At 48.9% G+C, this 23,719-nt stretch overlaps 10 protein-coding genes across 10 annotated transcripts; 6 read left to right on the top strand and 4 right to left on the bottom strand.

Annotated features, from left to right (window-relative positions):
• Nucleotides 1–870: 870 nt before the first annotated feature.
• BDV38DRAFT_283261 (uncharacterized protein) lies at nucleotides 871–1,847 on the top strand (the record flags this gene model as incomplete). The annotated part of the gene is made up of 2 exons (XM_032060013.1): nucleotides 871–1,303; nucleotides 1,447–1,847. 2 exons carry the CDS (start codon nucleotides 871–873, stop codon nucleotides 1,845–1,847), a joined length of 834 nt encoding a protein of 277 aa, XP_031913212.1.
• Nucleotides 1,848–2,081: 234 nt separating this feature from the next.
• Nucleotides 2,082–4,049, bottom strand: BDV38DRAFT_89782 (NADP-dependent oxidoreductase domain-containing protein). The gene is made up of 2 exons (XM_032064102.1): nucleotides 3,313–4,049; nucleotides 2,082–3,259 (listed from the first exon to the last, which is right to left on the bottom strand). The coding sequence occupies exons 1-2, from the start codon at nucleotides 3,718–3,720 to the stop codon at nucleotides 2,708–2,710; spliced, it is 960 nt and encodes a 319-aa protein (XP_031913211.1). The 5' UTR covers nucleotides 3,721–4,049; the 3' UTR covers nucleotides 2,082–2,707.
• Nucleotides 4,050–5,518: 1,469 nt separating this feature from the next.
• BDV38DRAFT_89793 (uncharacterized protein) lies at nucleotides 5,519–7,484 on the bottom strand. Its single transcript, XM_032064104.1, has 5 exons — nucleotides 6,928–7,484; nucleotides 6,506–6,872; nucleotides 6,325–6,442; nucleotides 6,206–6,270; nucleotides 5,519–6,152 (listed from the first exon to the last, which is right to left on the bottom strand). Exons 1-5 carry the CDS (start codon nucleotides 7,078–7,080, stop codon nucleotides 5,788–5,790), a joined length of 1,068 nt encoding a protein of 355 aa, XP_031913210.1. The 5' UTR covers nucleotides 7,081–7,484; the 3' UTR covers nucleotides 5,519–5,787.
• On the top strand, nucleotides 7,329–9,635 carry BDV38DRAFT_89856 (S-adenosyl-L-methionine-dependent methyltransferase). The gene is made up of 4 exons (XM_032064105.1): nucleotides 7,329–8,189; nucleotides 8,248–8,377; nucleotides 8,432–8,880; nucleotides 8,935–9,635. The coding sequence occupies exons 1-4, from the start codon at nucleotides 7,889–7,891 to the stop codon at nucleotides 9,246–9,248; spliced, it is 1,194 nt and encodes a 397-aa protein (XP_031913209.1). The 5' UTR covers nucleotides 7,329–7,888; the 3' UTR covers nucleotides 9,249–9,635.
• On the bottom strand, nucleotides 9,470–11,060 carry BDV38DRAFT_89790 (putative short-chain dehydrogenase/reductase family protein). The gene is made up of 5 exons (XM_032064103.1): nucleotides 10,781–11,060; nucleotides 10,627–10,700; nucleotides 10,038–10,577; nucleotides 9,801–9,984; nucleotides 9,470–9,748 (listed from the first exon to the last, which is right to left on the bottom strand). Exons 2-5 carry the CDS (start codon nucleotides 10,683–10,685, stop codon nucleotides 9,692–9,694), a joined length of 840 nt encoding a protein of 279 aa, XP_031913208.1. The 5' UTR covers nucleotides 10,686–10,700; nucleotides 10,781–11,060; the 3' UTR covers nucleotides 9,470–9,691.
• Nucleotides 10,909–13,394, top strand: BDV38DRAFT_89990 (glutamine synthetase family protein). The gene is made up of 6 exons (XM_032064106.1): nucleotides 10,909–11,286; nucleotides 11,349–11,788; nucleotides 11,844–12,100; nucleotides 12,148–12,200; nucleotides 12,248–12,937; nucleotides 12,994–13,394. Exons 2-6 carry the CDS (start codon nucleotides 11,356–11,358, stop codon nucleotides 13,022–13,024), a joined length of 1,464 nt encoding a protein of 487 aa, XP_031913207.1. The 5' UTR covers nucleotides 10,909–11,286; nucleotides 11,349–11,355; the 3' UTR covers nucleotides 13,025–13,394.
• Nucleotides 13,395–14,365: 971 nt separating this feature from the next.
• Nucleotides 14,366–16,599, top strand: BDV38DRAFT_293146 (malate synthase; the record flags this gene model as incomplete). The annotated part of the gene is made up of 4 exons (XM_032062184.1): nucleotides 14,366–14,726; nucleotides 14,780–15,405; nucleotides 15,459–15,812; nucleotides 15,876–16,599. 4 exons carry the CDS (start codon nucleotides 14,366–14,368, stop codon nucleotides 16,152–16,154), a joined length of 1,620 nt encoding a protein of 539 aa, XP_031913206.1. The 3' UTR covers nucleotides 16,155–16,599.
• Nucleotides 16,600–16,865: 266 nt separating this feature from the next.
• Nucleotides 16,866–19,032, bottom strand: BDV38DRAFT_271506 (uncharacterized protein; the record flags this gene model as incomplete). The annotated part of the gene is made up of 6 exons (XM_032057327.1): nucleotides 16,866–17,036; nucleotides 17,104–17,334; nucleotides 17,397–18,068; nucleotides 18,125–18,308; nucleotides 18,488–18,909; nucleotides 18,967–19,032. The coding sequence occupies 6 exons, from the start codon at nucleotides 19,030–19,032 to the stop codon at nucleotides 16,866–16,868; spliced, it is 1,746 nt and encodes a 581-aa protein (XP_031913205.1).
• A 73-nt stretch (nucleotides 19,033–19,105) lies between these two features.
• On the top strand, nucleotides 19,106–20,566 carry BDV38DRAFT_293144 (RTA1 domain-containing protein). The gene is made up of 2 exons (XM_032062183.1): nucleotides 19,106–19,737; nucleotides 19,813–20,566. The coding sequence occupies exons 1-2, from the start codon at nucleotides 19,548–19,550 to the stop codon at nucleotides 20,490–20,492; spliced, it is 870 nt and encodes a 289-aa protein (XP_031913204.1). The 5' UTR covers nucleotides 19,106–19,547; the 3' UTR covers nucleotides 20,493–20,566.
• A 588-nt stretch (nucleotides 20,567–21,154) lies between these two features.
• Nucleotides 21,155–23,232, top strand: BDV38DRAFT_247290 (Zn(II)2Cys6 transcription factor). Its single transcript, XM_032054648.1, has 2 exons — nucleotides 21,155–21,285; nucleotides 21,369–23,232. Exons 1-2 carry the CDS (start codon nucleotides 21,187–21,189, stop codon nucleotides 22,629–22,631), a joined length of 1,362 nt encoding a protein of 453 aa, XP_031913203.1. The 5' UTR covers nucleotides 21,155–21,186; the 3' UTR covers nucleotides 22,632–23,232.
• Nucleotides 23,233–23,719: the final 487 nt, after the last annotated feature.

Raw genomic sequence — 23,719 nt, 5'->3', positions numbered from 1 at the left:
ATTTCTAGCTTTTCCCACGGTTAGTGACGGTGGCCTGTCTGTTTGCCGACCTTTTACCGCAGTCACTCTAGTTAAATAATATGTGGATCATCGAGCACACGAACTGTAGATACCAGAACTTAGTATTGAGATCGTGCTACGTTGTTGTCATTGTTCGATTTGAAACAGCGTAACTTACTGCACATTGAGCCATGATTTGGAAGCCACCAGATCCTGATGGACCAATACAGAGTTAGGGCAAACATGAGACCAATGAAGAGGGGACGACGAACCTCATACACATACGTCTTGACGCTTCAGAGAGAAGTTTTCACGGCCTAACCTCTAGCACAATAGGTGCGTATCATGATAAGGTCTTTCTGGTATACTCAAATCAAGGCAATCAAGCCACTGTCAGTATCATGTGGGCAATTCCATTTGACCAAAGGGACGTAAATGCTCAGCCACAAGTGACCTTGTGGCGGTCCGTGACATCAACCCCCACAGCCTCGTTATCCATGAAAGACATAACGTGAAATCCTGCGTACATGGATTATGACGAATAAGATGCAGTTGCTCAGTGCCCAAGGTGGCGCAGTCTCATCCCGCAGCTCACATTGGCTGGCTTCTTATCCTCTACGACGGGCTTATACGAAGTTACAATTTCTGGCTGTAGGGCTCGAGTCTTACCACCCCGGCATCAGGCAACAGAATATTAACTCGTTCTTCAGTGCAAAGAGAATTTACTTCAGCGAACATAAGAACATAACAGCCCTTCCGACCTTAATTCTCCACCCATTCTTCTCTAGTTCGACTATTAGATTTACGTCAGCACAAGTACTACTTCTCCTCACTAAAGGTGCAATTAGTACCCATTCCATAAATCGGACAATGACCTGCTTCCGAGCACGCGACGAACCCCCAGCCTACGAGGAAACCGCAGGCTCCAGCTCAACTGCCATCCCAGGCGACAACAAAACCCAGTTCCAAGATGAGCCTCAACGATCACAATACGGGCTGATTTCCTTCTCAGGGTACGACCGTGTTCGTCTCATGCGTTTCCCAGAGTCTATCGTACCACTTGTATCGGAGACACTCCAGAAACACTGGCCGAAGGGCATACAAAATGTAAAGGCGTACTATGAGAGTACGGAGTTCAAGTTACGGGGAAATCCGTTCGAACACGGTAACGACGATGAGAAGATTGCCCTTCGTAATGTTATGTTAGGGCTTCTTGATACGTTGGCCAGAGAAGGGTGGGGTGTACATCCTGCTGCGGGGGGTTTGGGAAGGATAGGGAATTATAAGTCGCTTGGGCAGAAAGGTATATTTTATCTTTTATGCCAATTAGGATTTTCCCATTGTTGTTTCCTTTCCTTCTTCCTCCCCCTTTTTTCGTCCCAAATCTATATTGCTACTCTTATAGACACTTTCCTTCCTATAGAAGACAAGCTGACACAAACGCAGATAGCCTAATATTCAAACGCCAAGCCCCCCAGCAACTCTCCTGGATGTGTATCTCCTTCGACTCCGAAGACCTCATGCACCTTATCAATGCACCCCACGCATTGGCCTTATCCCTGGTTTCAACCTTCGGGGACAGAATCAAAAATTGTAACCAGGATCTTGTGACCGGGACGTTTGAGGTCAGGTTCCAAAGAAAGATATGGGCTAAGTCGTCAGACGAAGGAGCGGTGCTAAGTAGAGTGGCCATATTGGATGTGCTTCAGTGTCTGGAGGGTCAGGGGTTTAGGTTGTGTTCAAGCTTGGATATCGACTATGGCAACGGGGGCGAGTTGTATAAGAGTAGTGGGGAGGCATGGTTCTGTTGTCGGGACGGGGTTGACGGTGTGGGGGGTTATATTTAATGTTCATAGAGGCACCACTTGTAAGGTTGGCCAGAGAGCAGGAAGAAAGGAGTTTGGCTCTACAGCGGCCGTGCTGCGTCATCCAGAGGTTCTGGTCTTTTCTATTATCTTGTCACTTTGAGACTTGGTAGGAATAGCACTGTGACTTATAGCCATCTCGATTATGTAGTCCCGACGGGGCAGTACAAAGCTCTACTGGTCTTCCATGTGGCACGGTTGATTTTCGTTCATTCAGAGAGAAACGGAAAAGGTCGTGTGTTTCGGACTTTCATATTTAATCAGCTATTGGACGCACCTGCAACTTCGAAAGGCTACTAGCTATTCATTCACTTAAGCGGCCGGCATTGCTATCAGATCTACACGTCTCAGGGAAGTTGTCTACATATCACTCCCATGCGACCTCTGGAAACACTGGTGCACACCACCCTCATATCCAACAAACTTCCAAATACGCTCATCGTTGAAGCTCCTCGTCGTTTACAGTACTGCAAGCAGAAGCTTAAGATGAGAGTCTTTCCAACTATGGAGCATACCAGAATCGAGGTGACATTGGAAGTTCTTTACCATATTTAAAATGGAATAACTTGATTGACTGTGAGACAATAAAGACAACTTTATAATTCATTGACTCGTTCGATAATTAGATCGCTTCATAGACCCATGACCATGCAGTGCAGTATGTTTATGCTCCAAAGCACAGCTCCGTATTGTTGACAACTGCGATGGTCAAGGCACGTATCAACAAAGATAACATCCAATAGATGTACCAGCCCTTTACGAAAACCAAAATAAGTCGAATGATCATCACAGTTCGTTGCTAAGTGTCTAGAAACTATAATACTTTTTATTGAAACCCTTCCTCAGGCCTCCTCAGGCCAATTATCATAACCAAATGTATCTTTCATGTTCACGAACCGGAAATGCCTTCCCTTCGCAACATCATTAATAGCCTTGAACTCCTCCTCCGACAACTCAACCGATTGAAAGTTGGACTCAATTCTCTCAGGGTTAGAACTCTTCGGCAGAACCACATAGCCTCTCTTCAAGCCCCAGGCGATCAAAATCTGCGCCAAAGTACAGCCCTTCTGCTTGGCAATTGCATTCAACGTCGGGTTCTCAGACACCTTCTCGCCTGTCGTCGGGACTTGGTTCTGGGATCCAAGGGGCGAATAAGCCTCGACGATGATACCGTTCTTCTGGCAGTAATTGACGAGCTCGGTATTAGGAAGGAAGGGGTGAACCTCGATCTGGTTGACTTGAGGCTTGACCTTGGCAATCTTGTTGAGATACTCGAGGCCTTCGATACGCCAGTTGGACACGCCAATCGCGCGGGCTTTACCGGATTCGTAGATCTTTTCCATTGCTCGCCAGGTTTCTTCGGGGTTCTTTGTCAATTCTTCAAGGATGATGTACTATTTATACTGTTAGTGAATCATCGACACGTCTGGATATCTGGATACCATACCTTTCCGTCTGGACCAAGCTTCGGCTGATGGTTCTCATCCTTCTCAGCGGCAATGGGCCAATGCACCAGAAACAAATCCACGTAGCTCAATTGCAAGTTCTTCAATGAATCTTCCAACGACCACAAAACGTCATCATACCGATGCAGATGGTTCCACACCTTTGTCGTCACGAACAGATCCTCCCGCTTAACCGACGGGTTCTCTTTCAGGAAATCTTGAATCGCCTGTCCTACTTCATCCTCATTGGCATAGAACCAGGCGCATTCGAGGTGGCGGTAGCCGACTTTCAAGGCATGACAGACAGCCTTGTACGTCTCGCCTTTGGAGCCTTCGTTGGCGAAAGTACCGAAACCGACGCCGGGAATCGTGACGCCGTTGTTTGTTTTAAAGGATACGCCGGAGGACATTTTTGTTGTTGTGCTGGGTTAGAGTTATGATGGTAAGGGGATTGCAATTGCCTGGTGATTGGAATTCAATTCCAGCCTTGACGGGATGGTATGAATGGAACAACGAGTTATATATAGCCTGGCATGAACAAATACATTCATGACCTCATTCAGAGCTTAGAGGGGGCGAGCTATTTCGTCATTGGATCCAGTTCGGTCGGGCGGTTCCAGGCTCCGGTGTGCATCGAGTGGGTTCATACCGAAGTTATCATTGGAACCGTGCCGGTAGGGCTCCACTTTATATAAAGCTGTGGGCTTGACAACATTGGTAGCTTCGGATTTAAACAGATGCTGGAATTAACAGCTGTGCTGAAAACGCACAATTGCAAGTCTCAAAATATCCGTTATTTGTGTCTACTTTGATCCACACGGCGCCACAGATCCTTCTAGGGCTTGGACCGACATGGCAGATAGTAAAAAGGCTTGCTCCCTTGGTCGACGCTGCCCTAACCGTTAAGCTGTCAGACTTTTTGGTTCAAATGGGAGTTAAATCATAGCTATGTGAGAAAAGCACAATGCAACTATAAGCCAAATTAGTTACATAACAGAAGTTTTTATTATACCCCGCGATAGTAACTAAACAGCTCGAGATTATTGAGCGACATCCATGACATACAATCTCAGCCTGAGGCAAGAAGGCATCTTACCACGATCATGTGATCTTGCTCAATCCCAACAAAAAGGCCACAAAAAGCCACAATCAAGCCCCTGAAAAACGTCAAATATTTTATGTCCGGCTTAAATTTTAAACTCGCAGTTGCTTTGTGACCTCTACTCACTAGTAGTCGACTAATACGTTGCGCTGGATAAGTTGTGATCGTCATTTTTATTGACATATCCAACGACTCGCTAGCTGGTAAAATATATTTCCCTCCCGCTGCCCTCAGTATCCTCGTATTCGTCCATTCAATTTTCTTTTTTCTCACGTCAAAAGTACCTCATATTTCAAACTTCCACATAGAACTTGATGTGAATAACTCCTGAAGCACAGACCTCAGAGCTTACGTCGATGTAAGCCATCGTCCGTGTTCTTTGCCGCCGTAACGTTCCCCCTTGCTTAGCTCTAATGAGCCCTAATCCCAGATCAGTGACCCTCAGATGTTAATTTCATTGTGAATGGCCCGAGCTAGACATAGACCATCTTCTCTAGCTTTTAATCTGCTTCCCCGGAACTTTAAACTACTGATCTTCGTGAATAATGCCAGCACAACTTAGGACGTTTCTTAACCTAGAATTGCCGTCCCGGGGGCTTGGGCCTTGGGACGGGGAGGGTAGAGTTTCAGGTTGAACAAAGGCTACATGGACGATCTAGTGTACCTAATTTTACACACTATAAACTGATTTAATTAGTTGGATGGGAGCTCGTAACAGGAGATTTTTTAGTCTAGTGAGCACTAACGACGCCCGGGTTAATATTCCGTGAAATTTGTGTGATAGATCTACTAGGGAGGAGAGGGAGGAGGGAGAATAGTAAATCCGATTGTGACGCATAGACTCTTTTTAAAAAAGAAAAAAAGAAAAAAGAAAGTTCCTCATATTGATTCTTGATTAGGGGGGGAATCCATAACAAATGCTATGTCTAAACAGCTTAGGGTCTCCGGCTCATTTCCGGGCTTTTCGCGAGATCTACTCGATCGCAAGGCAGTCTGCATCAGCGGATAAATACTCCTCGGCCAATCATTCTTCAATCGTACAGAACGAATCCGGAGATTATTCTGTTACTTTCTCCATTCTGTGAATTGATCACGAGTCTGTAGGAATCTCCCTAGCTGGGGTTCATGCCTTCTCCAGTGAACTTGGGAGATTTATAGACGGAGGTTATGCTATGGAACCTTCAAGACCTTGTCTGGGGGTGACAGACACATCAGTAGTTATCAGCTAAGTTACCTAACTCGGGTTCAATCTCGTCAGTCCCCTCCACCAATCAACCATACTCGAGGCTCGGACATCATGTTCCAGGTTGCTCTCGTTTCAGCCCAGATTGACAAGCAGACATCGATTGGCGTACTCGAAAACGTAAGCCGTTCTCTAGACTTTCTTCTCGACTGGTTCGTAGCTGACTGAAATCTCGTCCGTCCGGGCGATACCGGCAGCGCCATCAAGGATATGTTCATCACTGACATTGCTTTTGTGATAGTCTTCAGCGGGTGCCCGGAGGGAACCGCCTATTGTTTCGAGGGTGGAAGGATCAAGGCCGGACTTCGAAAGTCTGCCGTACTTGCGACCGCTGCCGTACAATGGCAATTTGTAGGAAGTATTGCCAGAAGAGCCATTTTCGTCCTTTGTGCCGTACCTAATGCGAACGTAGAGAGGACGGAGGACGGGAATCGACGAGCACATGATCGTCACGCAGCTTTCGGTTGCGGACCAAATGAGCATTGGTACGGTATCATCTTTTGAGTTGGGTCAGCTCTACCATCATTAGCGAGGGATGAAGAGAACGTACATATATACTCAGATGCATTCAGGCCTGCCAGAGCTACGGTGCGAACGATACCACATATTCCAGCGCTCGAGTGTCCACGTCAGATGTTGGTCCAAGGCAGTGGGGGGTTCCAGGCTTACAAGATTCCAAGACTGAGACCGCAGGCAACGGTGATCTTCTCCTTTTGCTTCATGTTGAGATCCCAGATGATGAACCACGGAAGGATCGCAAAGGAAAAGTCGGCAGCGACGAACCAGGCTGCAAAAGGTCAGGCTTTCTCTTTCATGCATCCAAGTTGGGGCAAGATCATGCAGCACTCACATCCAACCGTGTAGCCCACCTTGGAAAAGTCGATCCAGCATGTTCCTTCCACCGTTGGGTTCCACGTCTTCTCGACTGGAAAGCACTGTATTACAACGGTAATACTGGCGAACAGAGTGATAAAAGTGGTGATCCCAAGACAACCCCAGATAAACCAAATTTGAATTTTATTTCGCACAATTCGAAGAAGGAAGGTGCCCACGGCTCCTTTACCTACACCAATGACCATGATACCAGCTACCTGGCTGAACACTTCATACATGGTGGCTTTGGAGTAGGTAACGGGATCACCAACCTCAGCAAACAGTCGCCCTAGACCGTAGTGGGTTGCGATGGTGACAAAAATGGTGTAAAGGATGTGAAGAATCTGCTGCACGTCAGCCCTCGCCTAAGTAGCTTTGTGCTACGGCTTTTTCTCTCACCAACGCAAGTACAACTAGGTAATCATCAAGGCCGATCGCATTCAGAATGTGTTTTCGCGTATAAATCCTTAGCCCCGCGAAGACAGCAAAGATCACGACCTCTACCCAAAGGACCGCATTGGTCATGGGCCCTAAACCTCCGTACGCGCTCATGTCGATGATGGCCACAGCAGAGTCACGGATAGAAGTAAATGGTCATTGGGGTGAGAGAAGGAAGAAAGGGATTTCCAGCCCAAGACGAGAAAGATGCGGCCATTCGTGTAGTATTAGTATAGACGGGGTTTATGACCTGTAGATTGAGCGACAATATCTCCTGGCACCGCTCCGAAACCAAAGTACGCCAGGATCTCAGCATGGCGGCCTCTCATGTATCAGTATGAAAGGAGATATGACCTGTCCTTCGAGCGACATCGTTTTCTGCAGCCGACCTGAAGTTAAAGAAGCGCCAAGAAATCGATCGGCATGGATGCTGTGGAGCGCATAATTGAATTATTCAGGACTCAAGTGACAGAGCGCGGCCCAGGCGATCCGGCGAACTGACCCCCTGCTTGCTGCCATCGGGGCCTAGACTGGTTGGTGGCGTGGCCCAGACATGCAGCGATCTTTCCCCAATGGGCTCAACCGAGTACATTAGTACATTGGCGCGTCCTCAGGAAATGTACATAATGATGATCCTTCGCACTCTCCTAACTTAGTCCCGAGATGAAGGTTTCCAATTATTTCCCGTACTAACGGGTCCGACAGAGGAAATCTTGAAATCTTGTGGGGCCCTTGTTCATTAGTGCTGAGGGGTTCACCCCGCTGGCTTCATCAGAGATTCGACACTTGGCCCTAGCGCTGCTAACGAAATGGGGACCGCTGGCCCATATATACCGTCGCCCACCTCGCCCACCTGGCCTGGTGCCACCATTGTCATATATCCCGTCCCTGGAGCCCCAGACCTCAAATTCGAAAGTGCAACATGCGGTCACAGATCCTAGAAACCATTGCTGCCCTGGATGCAGTGAAGCCCGAGGCATTTGGCGGAAACGAAGTGGAACGCTTACAAGTGCGCGCTGCAGCACGTCGTCTGCTTGCCCGATTGGAAACACCCTATGAGCGCGCCTGGGGCTTCTGCTTTGAACACCCGGTTGTCTTTGCCGCTCTGCAAATCTGCATTAATGTGGGTCTTTGGAAATCCTGGACAGGTGCTGGAGGGGGTGAGAAGTCTATCCACGAGTTGGTAGAGTTCACCACGCCCACCGTTAATACAAACCTCCTACGTAAGCCTTTTATCCCCATGCCAGCATGATTCTGTAAGGCTCACTTGAACGCGTACAGGTCGGCTCTTCCGCTTGCTAGCAGCTTTCTATGTGGTTGAGGAAACGGCGGAAGACAAATTCAAGCCGACTGCGTTCTCGTACGCCATTGGCGACGAGAGCACCAAGGTTCGCGCCTCGCTTCAAGCAGCGTAAGCATGCCTACCCGGCCATCGGTCCATATGCTGTCCTAACCTGTTGTCCAGGACATATCAATACATTGCGGCTGGCCATAACTTGCCGGCCTATCTGGCCAAGATCTCTTATACGGAGCCTACGGACGTTAACGATAATAATTACACCGACACTGATCCCGACGGCCTTAACTTCTTTGGGCGATTGCAGAAAAGCCCCGCGTATTTTGAAGCTTTCACCGGCCATATGGAGGCTTGGACGGCATGGAAGACCCCATGGACTAAGGTTTACGATACAACCACCTTGCTCGATGGTGCCAAACTGGATGACGCTTCTCCATTCGTGGTTGATCTTGGCGGAAACACCGGGACGGACATCTCCTACGTCCTTGCTAAGCACCCCGACATCCCTGCTGGATCGCTGGTTTTGCAGGATCTTCCCGAGGTGATTGCCAATGTTCAGCTTGATAAGAAGATCACAGCTATGGTTCATGACTTTTTCTTACCCCAGCCTGTGAAAGGTGAGACACTCCGGTCCAGAAATCCAGGTCTGCCTATTAATAACATGATTGCAGGGAGCCGTGCTTACTATCTGCACGCCGTTCTCCATGACTGGCCAGACGACAAAGCGAAGCAACTGCTCGTGAACATCAAAAACGCGATGGTAAAGGGCTACTCCAAGCTCCTCATCTACGACATCGTTCTTCCGCCGATAGGAGCAAGCATCAGCCAAACCACAATGGACGTGGAGATGATGTCGTTATTGTCAGCTTCCGAACGGACGCAAGATGCATGGGAGAAGCTGTTAACCGATGCTGGCTTCAAAATTATCAACTTCTGGCCTGACCCTCAGGAGTATGAGATGATCATCGAAGCCGAGATCGCGTAGATTTCATAATCCACTGCACTTGAAAGTACAAGGAGAGGACCGACGGAGATGAACACACTAAGAGAGAGAGAAAGACTGATATGTCAGATCGAGTTGAATGATAATACCTAATTTATTCTCCCGTCCATATAGTGCATCGATCTCAAGTCAAGAGCTTTTATGCCGGGGGACTGCATAGCCATGTAATGTACGCACTAGGACCGTAATATTATGGCATATCAGCACAACCTGCCACATATCTTTAGGGTTTCGCACTGTTCTGGTGTGCTTGGTATGACCGAGCCGGCCAGCGGCAGAGTAATTCGACATCAGGAGGTCTGGAATGGACGATAACTGCTACATTATGGGCTGGCCGAAGGTGTTAAATAGATCTTGTATTGCATCTGCCCTTAAAAATTAAAGAACTTCATTGACAATCGTGACATAACCATAAGCATGCGGATTTAGTGACCCAAGTTCTTGGGGGCAGGGGTGGCCGGCCCCTCGGGGGTGACATATGCCTATCATGCAGTTAGCTAACTGTGAAGCAAGTCATAATCTCAAAACACATACCTTGGACATTCCACCGTCAACAACAAAATCGTGACCGTTGACGAAGCTGCTTTCGTCGCTGGCAAGGAAAACAACTGCATGCGCTTGTTCGATAGCCTCGCCGAACCGTCCGGTCGGGAAGTGCACCTCACGACGGAACCGCTTAGGCTTGTCATCGCCCAGCCAGTCTTGCAGGAGCGGGGTGCTGTGGGTGTCAGCATAATCATCAGTCAAGCTCAATGCTAACGCAGAACGTACTTTAGCGGGGCGGGGCACAGTGCATTGAAGCGGAAACCCTCCCGAGCATGCACAATGGCTAGTTCACGGGTCAAGGCCAGCACCGCACCCTTGCTAGCAGTGTAAGCCAGCTGAGGAGTGGCGCTACCCACTAAGGCAACTACACTGGCAGTGTTGATAATGCTACCCTTAGTCTTCTTATGACGACGGAGACTGAGCACGGCGTGCTTGCAGCCAAACCACACTCCCTTCACATTGATGTTCTGTGTCAAATCCCAAATCTTCTCTGGCGTGTCCACGGCGTCGGCATCATCAGCGTGCATAATACCCGCGTTATTGAAGATCACGTCGGTTCCGCCCCAGCTGTCTTGAGATTCCACCATCGCTTGTACCTCGGACTCCTTGGAAACATCGCACTTGAAGGTTTCCACTCGTGGGGCATTGGGAACAACCGCATTCACTTTAGCGAGGGCTTTCTCGAGGGCAGGGGCAGAGATATCGGCCATGAGGACATTAGCACCTTCGCGGGCGAAAAGGATGCTAGTCTCGAGACCGATCCCTCTATACTATATTAATGCATTGCCGAAAAGAATTGCATATTAAGGCTCACCCTGCAGCACCAGTAATTATAGCATTCTTGCCCTGAAGACGTCCTATCGAAGTAGCCATTGTGTCGTATTCCTACTAGTAAGTGATTTTTAGTGAGTTGGTTATCCTCGGCGGGGAGTGATGTCATGAAGCCAAATGTAACTTGTGAGACTCACGCTCAGGGTGATAGCTTTGTGATTAACAGTCCCAACCCGACTAGAATCCCACTGAGTAGAATGAGTATTGATTCGCAAGGATAGGTTTCCTGTCACGATATATCAATTGAAGAAGCAGTTGGTGACAACACACCACTGAAACGCGGGGCAAGTTCCCACAAGTTATTATCTAAGCTGGGTGTGGAATCAAGTGACATCAAGTGACTTTCAGATAAACTGATAACTGATAAAGAGAGACCGAAGAGTTTAGTGTTCTCTTAGTATCCTCTTCCTTCCAGGATGACATGCATGAAGGGCGCAATGGCTCGACCAGGCTTTTTGGCCATACTGGGGACTTCCATACGAACGGATATTATTATGATGATGTGAATGGACAAGGGAAAAAAGCAGTTTGTCTCCTATGCGGTCATTCGATCCGCATGACGATAAGGCACCGATAACAGATGACCCGCTGTGGCTCCTTCGTTCCGCCCACACCCTTCTTAGACCGCGACTCTGCCTGGCTTGTAGGTTCATGTCTCCCCACCACTTTCATTCCTACTGTTGACTGACGTCTCTTCGCTGCCAGCTTCAATATGGGTTCTGTATCCTCCCCCGAAGTCACACTCGATAATGTCGCCGAGATCCTGCAGCGAGATACTCGTGTCAAGTTGGCAGGTGTGGATGTCGATGGGATGCTGCGTGGGAAGCTTGTCTCTAAGAAAAAGTTCCTTTCCATTGTGTCGGAAGGTTTTGGATTTTGCTCTGTAATATTCGGGTGGGACATGCACGATCAGACATATTTCAAGGAGTTGGCCATCAGTAACAAGGAGAACGGTTATCGGGATATTGTTGCCATTCCGGATCTGAGCAGCTTCCGTCGCATACCCTGGGAGAACAACGTCCCTTTCTTCCTCGTTAGCTTTCACGATCCCGACACTCGGGATCCTGTGTGTGCATGCCCTCGAGGTCTAGTTAGGACCGCACTTGGCAAGGCTGAGGCGGCCGGGTATCAGGCGATGGCAGGAGGTGCGTAAACTCTCCATATCCTCCTTAGAGATATGGACATGCTAACTTCTTTCAGCGGAGTATGAGTTTTATCAGTTCCGTGTGCCAGAATCCCATTCTTCTCCCGAGCGCAACGCATCTTCTACGGCGACCTTCTTGAGAGAGAACCCCGTTGAAGCATTACCTTCCCTGACCGAGGGGATGTTCGGGTACAGTTTGACCCGCCCTATTCATAACCAGGATTATTATTATGGTATTTTTGATGCGTGCGAGCAATTTAAATGCGACATTGAAGGATGGCATACAGAGAGTGGGCCCGGTGTGTTTGAAGCTGTGAGTGCTCTACACGGGGTTTGCCCGGTCAATGCTGATGTTGTTAGGCGCTACAATTCGGAGAAGCCAAGGAGATGGCAGATAAAGCAGGACTTTTCAAGTAAGGCATCCATGAGATCGATCTGAGCCATATTAACCTCAACCCAGGTATGTCGTCAAATCGATTGGAACCAAGCACGGTATCACTCCAACTTTCATGGCAAAACCGCGCCAGGGATTGCCTGGTAATAGTGGCCATATGCATATTTCGCTCGTTACCAGTGATGGAAAGAACGCGTTTCTGCGCGATACCCCGGATCCATCTCCACCTTACCCCGATGTCGCTCATCTTTCCGACTTGGGCAGATATTTCTTAGCGGGCATTCTCACGGGTCTCCCTGACATTATGCCTATGTTTGCGCCGACCGTCAATTCCTACAAACGGCTCGTAGAGAATTTTTGGGCCCCCGTCACGGTCTCGTGGGGCCTGGAGCATCGGGCGGCCTCTATTCGATTGATTACGCCGCCAACGGGCAGCCCGAAGGCTACTCGATTAGAAGTGCGAGTCCCCGGGGCCGATGCCAATCCGCATTATGTCATGGCGGCTATTGTCGCATTGGGATGGCGGGGCGTGGAGAAGAAGCTGGAGATCCCAGTGCCCCCGCTGTCTAAAGGTGAGGAGATGGGGGGCGGCAGCGACCAGGGGGTGCGTCTGGCCAAATCCCTCAAGGAAGCGGTCGCCGCGTTTATGCGCAAGGGCAGTGTCGCACGGGAGGTGTTTGGGGATGCTTTCGTCGACCATTTTGGTGGCACTCGGGAACATGAAGTGCGCCTCTGGGAAGAGGCCGTCACCGATTGGTATGTTTTTGGTGTTGCATTTATCTCGCTTTCGCTATGGACTGACCATATTCTAGGGAGGTGCGACGATATATTGAAACGGTCTAGACTTAGCCCCGGCTGGCGGTTATGAACATAGAACTATTAGATACCAATGAATTCCTTTTAGCGCTGTCCGTGCTCTGCAGAGCTCCAAAGTTTCGGGTAGGTCTTTCGGTCAACCAGAGCACAGTACAAGTATTTGAGTGCCCGTGTCATCCCGATCCTTGGACGTATTGCCGGGAGAGAACCGGGATCTAGGTTGAAGATGATGATTCACAAGCTACCACATCACATGCTCAAGAGTATCACATGCCATTTCTCCTATGCCCATTGGGGCGAAGAGACAAACACTCCATGATCCATATGCAATTGATTAGTATAGTCGGGTAGCCGAGTATTACTACTTGGCAATCGAAGTTTTGATCTGATTATAGTCGTGCCACAAATTGTGTTGGTAGACCGAACCGCAAGATATATCTTTAACGTTCTCGGCTCCGTAAAGCGTCGGTGCAATTAGGTTATCTTATCGTAGCGCGACTGCATCGGAATCAATCGGCAGCCTCAGGCAAGACATGCTTTTTCGTGGTGGCAGCAAATCATGGTGACGTTTCGGGAGGGCCGCGGCTGTGAGTGGAAGATTCGGATGTGCGGGGAGTTTATTATCTTTATCCCTCGGTAGTTTTCCTGCCAGCAGGTTAGTCGCTTGGAAACAGTACCAAACCGTACTGTCGTGGTCATGATCGACTGGACTCGGTAAGAACGGGATGGCCCTGGAATTGGCAAATAACGCAGATTCCTGCGCTCTCTCAGTAGCGACGCGGATATATGTATAGAGTTGTAGTCATCGTGTATTCTAATTTTGATAAAGAGCTTATCGGTATGCGGCGGCCCCCGGGTGAGGGGAATCGAATCGGTCGTGGGGAGTGTCGGCCGAGAGCGACAGACACGCCTGGTCGCGTATTGGTATTACCGGTAATATTACCTCTTCTCCGCGGTAAAGTCACGGGATGGCGCTGGAGCTCCTCCAGCTGCATCCCAATTAGGCAATTTCCGCTCACCCTGGCCGATATCGATATGCGATGGTGGCCAGTGACTGGTTCCTGTCCTATCGCAGGTCCATTTACAAGAGATGGAACAATTCAGAGATTCTGGAGCATGCTGAATTACAATACACAGCATTACCCGTTCAGATTGGTAGCTCCTGCCTATCATGTTGAACCCAGAGTTCCCATCAGCCGCGGTTGTCCATGGTTCTGACGTAGTCTCCATGGCTCCAGCCGATTGTACTTATATACCCGTTTGTCGTACCTCGACCTCGGACGCTTTTTTCTCTTTGTCTTTTTCCAATTTGTCTTCATACACTTGTTCGTTAGCTACACAGTTCGACTAGAACAAGGATTTGCAATCATGAGCCAAATCGACGTGCAGCTCAAGGATGTCGCCATCCTGGGCGCCATCCCTAACGATGCCCGCAAGATCCTCACCAAGGAAGCTTGCGCCTTCCTGGCCATCCTCCACCGCACCTTCAACCCCACCCGGAAAGCCCTCCTCCAGCGCCGGATTGATCGCCAGGCCGAGCTCGACAAGGGTCACCTCCTCGACTTCCTCCCAGAGACCAAGCACATCCGTGAGAATGACGCCTGGAAGGGTGCTCCTCCCGCTCCCGGTCTGGTCGACCGTCGCGTGGAGATTACCGGCCCGACAGACCGGAAGATGGTGGTGAATGCGCTGAACGCCGATGTCTGGACCTACATGGCGGATTTTGAGGGTAGGTCATTCGCTGGGACATGCTGGTGGAAGCAGCACTGACGGTGGACACAGACTCAAGTGCCCCAACCTGGGAGAACATGATCAACGGTCAGGTCAACTTGTACGACGCCATTCGTCGCCAGATCGACTTCAAGCAGGGCAATAAGGAATACAAGCTGCGCACCGACCGCACCCTCCCGACTTTGATCGCCCGTGCCCGTGGCTGGCACCTGGACGAGAAGCACTTCACCGTCAACGGAGAGCCGATCTCCGGTAGTTTGTTCGACTTCGGTCTCTACTTCTTCCACAACGCCAAGGAGCTGGTGGCTCGCGGGTTCGGGCCTTACTTCTATCTGCCCAAGATGGAGTCTCATCTGGAGGCCAGACTGTGGAACGACGTCTTCAACCTGGCTCAGGACTACATTGGCATGCCTCGCGGAACCATCCGTGGTACTGTCTTGATCGAGACCATCAGCGCTGCGTTCGAGATGGATGAGATTATCTACGAACTCCGTGAACACAGCTCGGGTCTGAACTGCGGTCGCTGGGATTACATCTTCTCCTTCATCAAGAAGTTCCGCAAGCACCCCAACTTTGTCCTTCCCGATCGTTCGGACGTCACCATGACTGTGCCCTTCATGGATGCCTACGTGAGACTGCTGATCAAGACCTGCCACCGTCGTGGCGTTCACGCTATGGTAAGCATCCCCAGCAACGACACGCCATGTGCGAAGCATGCTAACCGACACAGGGTGGTATGGCCGCTCAGATCCCCATCAAGGACAACCAAGCTGCCAACGACAAGGCCATGGAAAGCGTGCGCGCCGACAAGCTGCGTGAGGTTCGTGCTGGTCACGACGGTACCTGGGTGGCACACCCGGCTCTCGCCGCCATCGCTTCCGAGGTATTCAACAAGCACATGCCCACTCCCAACCAGCTCTTCGTGCGCCGTGAGGACGCCCACGTTACCGCCAATGATCTCTTGAACACCAACGTGCCCGGCAAGATCACTGAGGAGGGTATCCGCAAGAACCTGAACATCGGTCTCTCCTACATGGAAGGCTGGCTCCGTGGAGTCGGATGTATTCCGATCAACTACCTGATGGTGCGTTTCCTTTTCTGTCTCTGTAAACTCTTTTTAAAGCAGTATCAAGTTAACCCCGAATAGGAGGACGCTGCCACCGCCGAAGTGTCTCGCAGTCAGCTCTGGCAATGGACCTACCACGGCGTCACCACGTCGGAGGGCAAGAAGGTCGACAAGGCATATGCGCTGCGTCTGCTGAAGGAGCAGGCCGACAGCCTGGCTGAGAAGGGTCCCAAGGGCAACAAGTACCAGCTGGCAGCACGCTACTTCGCCGGTCAGGTGACGGGCGAGGACTATGCGGATTTCTTGACCAGCCTGTTGTACAACGAGATTTCGTCAGCGGGCCAGGTGTCCAAGCTGTAATTGCGTTATGATTTGTATGATTATACCATGGAGCATTTGATTCTTTTTAATTTCCTTTGTTTAGTTCCAAATGAGCATCAGGATTATGTGCATCAGTGTTGTCTGTTAGTCATGCCCTATCTAGGTGGATCCTCCTAGTATGACGGTCTTTAGTAGGGTCTTAGTTTAGTGCAATAAAATCAACATGGACCATCTGAAAAGGAAGTAATTGGGCCGCAGAAATGTCAACCAGTTTAGAAGATGCGTTAGTGCATTTAGTGCTCATGCTAGTCCTCGGAGTACTAGCGTAATGGGGGAGTTCGCATGTATCCAGTTATGGCAGTCAATTTTTGGACAACAACAGGTTCCAATTTATTAAATAATAATTTTAAAAACAATTTTAAAGTCTAACTCATCGGATAGGCTTAGCTGGCAGAAGTGATCCAAGTGATCATCTGAGGTACAATCTTTTTGTTCTTTTTTTTTTTTTTTTTTTTTTTTTTTTTTTATTTTTTTTTTTTTTTTTTTTTTTTTTTTTGTTTTTGTATCAAAGCGATACCAAGTGTTTTCGGGGCCTTATTCCTTAGGAGCCTTTGAACTAAGCTAGCTATTCCTATAGCTTCAGGACTATAATTGTACAATTCCACCGCTAACACAGGAGATAAAATTTTACAATGTAAGATAAGTATAAATTGTAACCCTTTTCTGAAGTTCTTCAACTTGACAACCATTTTAAAACGCACGACAGAGCCTCCCATCCTCCTGTTCAGTCCATCTCTCGCTTCCTACACACTGACGACACCAGAGTAGACCCTCTGGGTCGTACTTTTGCTTAATGGCTTGAAGTCTGAAATAGTGAGCACCGAAAAATGACCACTGCCAATTTGGCTCGTTTGCGTTGGCCTACATAAGAAATATACTCATCAGCGACAAATGCATACTTGAGTAGGTAGACCACTTGTAGCCTCACCTCATTAAAGTAAGCACCCGTATCAGGCGCAAGCTGTCGCAATGCATAGCCTTTTTGGTACGTCATATTGTGGACTACCTGGTTAGCCACGTCGGGGGATAGGGATTCATCCCAGCTTTGAGAAGTGATGATATGAACAACAGAGTCTCTCCAGGCGGGGTTTAGGGCATTGCCAACAGGCGACCTGCTACCGGTCATGGTTCCGGAAATCGAAGGAGCCGTGACTCCATTCTATGTGGTTATCGTCTCAGCTGAATGTCCTAAAACAAAGCATAGTGAAAGCTAGTACTCACGTTCAGAGGATCCGGATGAGAGGCGATTGCCTCTAGAGTCTCTGCAAATAAGTCGATATTATCCTTGACTACCCGCCGTGGGATAAACCGAGATGCTCTGACACTTTGCTTCATACCTACTGATTCGGTAGTAGGCATCATCTCGACAAGTTCATACCACGGTAGTGTTACAAGTGGATTGAGGCTCGAGGTAGCTGTTGCGTTAGAAGCATCAAAGAACCTCCGCATTGGTGCAAGAAGTTCCTCCACTGTGCTGTTTTTGCCATCATAAAGGAGCAAAGCGCCCTGCAGTCCCAGAGACTTTCCACCCATCGTATAGTACCCATGAACGCCAGCCTCCTGCAAGAGATCCAAGTGTCTGTGGACCTGGGCAAGAAATCTGTACCAACTCGACGGACGAGTTTCATTCTTAGCTGACAATGACAGATCTATGAGAGTCGCCAATGGCATTGGGTACGCCTTCAGAGTAACATTCAGTATAACACCAAACGTCCCTCCACCGCCTCCGCGGATGGCCCAGAAGAGATCTGTGTTTTGGCAAGTATTAGCCGTTACCACTTCCCCTGCTGGCGTGACGATGACTGCCTCGATGATATTGTCGGCGCCCATGCCGTATTTGCCGGTAGCCAGGCCATGGCCACCACCCGTTGCCCATCCCACGACACCGACGTCCTATTCATTCTTGTGAGTTTGAGTTTTCATCTGGGAGCACGAGATGTCTATCATACAGCATTTGTTCCGCCCACTGCGATGGCGTTGTGCTTCGCCATTGCTTTAAACAGCTCTCCATCTTGTACACCTGCCCCTAGGGTGACTGCCATTTCACTTTCGTTTACCCTTACTTGAGTCTTGCATGACTGAGGTTGGAACTTCTCATGGAATTGGATCTGTTTTAAGTTATGGGTCCAGATCCTACAAAAAGGTTAACGATGAGTGATTATCTTATTGAATGGGTAGGCTTCACTCACGACAGGCTTCCATGGGCCGTGCTAAAAGCAAGTTAAAATTAAAAAGTTAGCCAACCTGAGCTAGACAGCAAGAAATGATATCAAGATAGAATAACTTAATGCGCAGAATACAGTAAAACTTACCTTCTTTCCGAACCATGTCCAGTATTCTTGATATTTAACCGCAGATTCCACTGTTTTGCAAACTTCAACGCAGCTTGCACATGGCCAGGCTCCGTTACATTCACTACAACCGGGGGATAGTTTCCAATTGAACAACCCTTTTCGCCAGCCCGGATATTACCCGTGAGACTGGTTCCATTTGGATATATGGGATTGCAGCTATTATTCGCCCACATGGGATCATCGATACTGGTCGGATCAGCAGAATGAAAAGCGGAAGTGGTCCAATTTGCGAGAACAGTAGTGCAAGCCTCATAATTATAGACAGACTCGGTCTGGTAGCATACTGCTGCAAGGGGCACTGTCCGAATGAGGTGACCCGAGATTGTTTCGTTGAGGGAAGCCCATTCTAAGTCGGATGGCCAACATGGGTCTGATAGTGACTAGGCCGCGTGAGAATTTAAAATGCTTGAGGGGTCTTTAGGAAGGGTATCTCTTACGCATTTGCATTCCAATGCAGTGGTAAGCCGGCTAGCTGCCAGGAATAGAGAGATGAGGCGAAGCATGATGGGTGATGATGGTTTCTGGGACGGGTCAATTCATTATGGGGTGAAGGGGGGCTATTTATCGTATTCGTACATGGATAAGGACAGGCCTGCCTGAGAAAGGTGTAAGTACTACCATGACCTCATATCATGGAGCTATTTTTCCACGGACCCAGCTTCATTCTTTTTTCTCGTAGGATATCTGCAGATTATATTTCGAAGCGCGCCTTACCCGGAAAGGGAAAAGCATCTGCTAGGACCCGATTACGGATATGTTCCATATACGGCAACCCCACCATGGAGCCCTAAGAACTCCTTTCAAAGCACAGACGCCAGGGAATGGCAGTATATCCCGTTTATTCTATGCTTAATTCCAGAATTGGAAGTTGATGAGATGTTATACGAGACTGATCGCCGCAGATTTGGAGCATATAAGAACGCAAACTGTCGCCACATACCAATTATCACACCGGCGGCCTCTAAATTGACCGTTCTATGTCTGTTTTTCTTGCACGGTTTCCGATTTCCCCCTAATCATGAGCACCCAGCATGGTTATGGACCTGTGGTCAATGGCACGCAAATTGTTTTCTATGAGTATCGGCCTAACAAAGCAGCGGGGTTCGTATTTGTCGCTCTTTTTGGCGCAGTGACTGTTGCGCAGATCCTCTCTAGTCTTATCATCTTACGCGCATGGCACTTCATTCCCTTCATCTTAGGCGGTATATGTACGTATGCTTTCGGGATCTGCCCCAAGTCTAACACACAACGAGCCATCAGCCTTTAACCCCAACCTCTCTTAGGCGAAACCTTCGGATACTACGGCCGCGCCGCCTCAGCCAGCGATCCTGCCAAGGCAGGTCCCTTCGTCCTACAAACTATCCTACTCCTTGTCGCAGCACCATTACTAGCAGCATCAATCTACATGACTGCCGGCCGAACGATCATTGCGCTGGACGGGCAACATCACTCGTGGGTTAGCCCACGTTGGATGACAAAGACCTACGTGTTCGTGGACATAGCCTGTATACTGACCCAGTTTATGGGAGCCGGACTCATGACATCAAAGGACATGAGCAAAATAGCCGAAAGCAAGGCACTGATCGTTGGCGGCTTGCTAACACAGCTAATCGCCGTGACAGCTTTTATCTTTTCCTGTGGCTATGTGCATTACAGGCTTCGATTGGCTTGCGTTGTTGTGTCGCTTCGGTGGGAACGTGTCTTTATTGCTATTGAGATCGCGGCTGTGTTGTTGCTTGTCAGAAGTATTGTCCGAGCATTTGAATATCTGCAAGGAAGTGGCGGGTTTGTGGTTTCTCATGAGATATTTGTTTATGCCTTTGATGCGATGCCTATGTGGATTATTATGACGTTGCTTTTGGCGTTTCAACCTCAGCGAGTCGTGCAGGAGGTCCGTCGGCTTAAGGGTAATGGTGTATGGGATGATGAGCATGTTCTGTTGGTGGATCGATCATCTGGATGAGGGATACTCTCTGTGGATTGTTACTCTCTCCTCAACACTCTCTTGGATCTCTATCCGTAGGGCTGCGATACATGATGACATGTCAATCCCACTCGACCAAAACTACCTTATGGCGCCAAGGTCTCGCCTTGAATACCTGATCCCTACATAGATCCCCAGCATGATACACAAGGCGCGTGCCTTGTTTATCGAACGTAGCGTGATCTATGTAGTAGCAGTAGAGACATGACACCAATCCCCAAATACAGACGTAAAGGACTGTAGTTCGATTATTATAGTTTTTATTGTGAACTGAAGCTCCACCAAACCATTAAGCTTTGTAGCCTAGCCCTATTCCATATAGTAACGGATTGTTTTCTAACTACTTGTCTAACCCTCTCAAGCACAGCTGTTTTTCTGTTCAGGAGGGAAGATCCCGCAGCAACAGGAGAGCCAATAAGAGCTTTTTAACCCTAAGTATCACCGAGTATATGCTCAACGGATCACACTACTTTTGACTGACTCTTTCTTGAGAGACTAAACCAGGCAACCCTCAAAACGTACGGTAGCGGCTATTCCCGAAATGGAATCGTGCCTGTTTTCGAATGCGCGGACCCATCGCTTGAAATGGTCCAATTTTCAATTGAATAAACCTTTTCAAGCGCAACATTCAAACTTCCTAGTCTTATTCCTGTAGATGCCCTGCGTATAGAAGATGGAGACGAGGCCGGACTCTAAACGGACAAATCGATCCCGCAGATCTCATCGGAAATCCCGCAACGGATGTGGAAATTGTAAGCGGCGCAGAATCAAAGTAAGTGCTTAAAAAGAGTGGCAAATACTCACCGAGGTGTCCAATGCGAATGCGTTTCCCAAAGACGTACTAACAATTTCTAGTGCGATGAAGTCCAGCCTGCATGCGGGCAGTGCATCAGCCACGATGTGAATTGCGACTTCACTGTCCAGCAGCCTGCTCCATCAGACACAGTATCCACAGGGTCAACAGGAACTCCCGGTTCGCGTTCAACACTAGTGGAACGCGCAACGCCCTTGCCTTATAATGGTTTAACCTTTATATCATCCTCCAAAACAGGGTTCAAATTGCCGAAAAGAAGGTATCAGCGGCGACAAGCTACCGCTAGGGAGACAGCCAACGCCAAGTCAGCGTTAGCTAAGGCCCTCCCTACGCCTACTATTCCTCAGTTACAGCTCAACACCACTGACCTAGAGCTATTCCATCATTATCTGTCGGTCACCTCAGCAACCTTAGCCGATGATGACGAGGGAATGCATGTACTCCAGGTAGCTCTCCCACAATTAGGGTTTCGTTTCCATTATATCTTACATCTGCTTCTGGCTTTTGCGGGCTACCATATGGCTCGGTTGCCGAGGATGGGTGTGTCACATGGGCGGAGCTTGGAAGGCGACCGTCATTATAACATTGCACTCACCCAAGTGAGCTCCTCAATAGCTGAACTGAAAGAAAGTACATGCCACGTGGTGTATGGCAGTTCGGTATTGATATGCTTATGCTCCTTAGCAAAGGGACCCCGAGATGGGGAATACCTTGCCTTTAGTGATTCCGACCGCGCAGAATGGCTGATGCTACTACGGGGAATCCGATCTATAACTGAAGCGTCGCGAGACGTTTTCTACATAGATCCAGTCTCCAGCCCGCAGTCGACCACGGAAGAGAGATCACTCCATGGCAAAACGCGTCTGTGTCACGAAACCCTCGGTCCCGAATGGAAAGAGCGCCTCAAAGAGTGTGAGCAATTGATTGAGATGGAATGCACTGCTAGTGGCGGTGTCACGCATGCTACCTATAAACACGTACTCACTTGTCTGACAAACACCTTCCATCATGTTTACGGAAAGACAGATATTGGCAGGGGCCAGCGATGCGCCAGAACATTCCAGTGGCTTTACCAGCTCCCCGATGAGTTCGTGTTTGATCTTCAACAACGAAAATGGCCTGCATTGCTTCTGCTATCCTACTTCCTAGTTTTGCTGCAACAGTTGAATTCTTATTGGTTTGTGAAGGGTTGGCCAGAACATGTGATGGGCGAAATCTCCCGGTCCTTCAACGAGCAACAACGAACCTGGTTGAAGTGGCCGACTGACCAGATTGGATGGTATCAAGCCCAGTACGGTGGGTGATGCTGAGTATGTGATCATGACGATTTGTCCTATTGACAACCATGCCTGATTTGCTTAAATTGTTCAAATCGTTTGCGCTGCGGGACTGGTTGCGCGAGTCGGCTGTTCGGACAAGTCAAGCAACTCAAGTAAGATAATTCCTGCTTTCTTGTCAGGCTGAGCTGCAGCGCAAACGAACGATGGAAGAGCGCACATTGCAATCAGCTATAGCTCATGCCGTGATTGAATGTCAGAAGGCTGAACGAGCGACAGCGCTCTCGAAAACTGGAGGAGGGACGGAGCTCCAGGCAGAGAGAACTCGATAGGCCGGACAATTCACTACCAAGGAAGTCCACGAACGAGACAAGGAGGGTGAGGATGCCCAGATGGGAAGCAAAAAAGACGTGAGAATGGGATCAACGAAGCGATCACCGACGCTCAACAACAACAACACCACCATCATATTCAGACGGAGAAAAGAGCGGTCACCAAATCGAAACCGGTAAGAAAAGCGGGATCAATTGTTTTGCTAAAGATCTCCTACTGTTGTTCCACGACGGTCTAAGATAGAATGGGCAGCGGTTGTACAGTTACTACAATCTGGCCGTACCATAAAGCCATCGGTATCCGTGTTGTTACGTGGAAATATATTAATAATATCACTTATCTAGTTATAAAGACTGATATTATATACTGTCCATATACTACTAGTCAGGGTCCAATGCAAAGCAATGCGCCATACCTAATTAGCTTGCACTAGGACGAAATGAGTAAAGCTTCATCAAATGGCCCAAAGGAGTAAGCTTAATGTCTCCGACCCTTGCACTTGCTTTTCCCCGGATTCTCTCTTCTTCTTTCACCATGGTCTACTAGTATGCCTCGACTGTTTCCCTTCTTTCCTCGTTTCGCCCGAGTATCTTGATCTTCGTGGAATTCAGTTACCCCATCCCAATTAAACCAACCAAGACGATCGGCCCTCATGGCGTAATCTCCGACATGTACGCCCTCTGATTGGCCCATGGAGGGTCTGGCCCGTTTGGCGGCAGTGAACAATCATTACTCTTTCTGGTTTTGCAAACTGCACTTTCATTTCTCCTTTTTGTTGAATG

Source organism: Aspergillus pseudotamarii (genome assembly GCF_009193445.1).
Source record: "Aspergillus pseudotamarii strain CBS 117625 unplaced genomic scaffold BDV38scaffold_29, whole genome shotgun sequence".
Lineage (NCBI taxonomy): Eukaryota > Fungi > Ascomycota > Eurotiomycetes > Eurotiales > Aspergillaceae > Aspergillus > Aspergillus pseudotamarii.
This window is presented reverse-complemented; position numbering and strand designations above follow the sequence as displayed.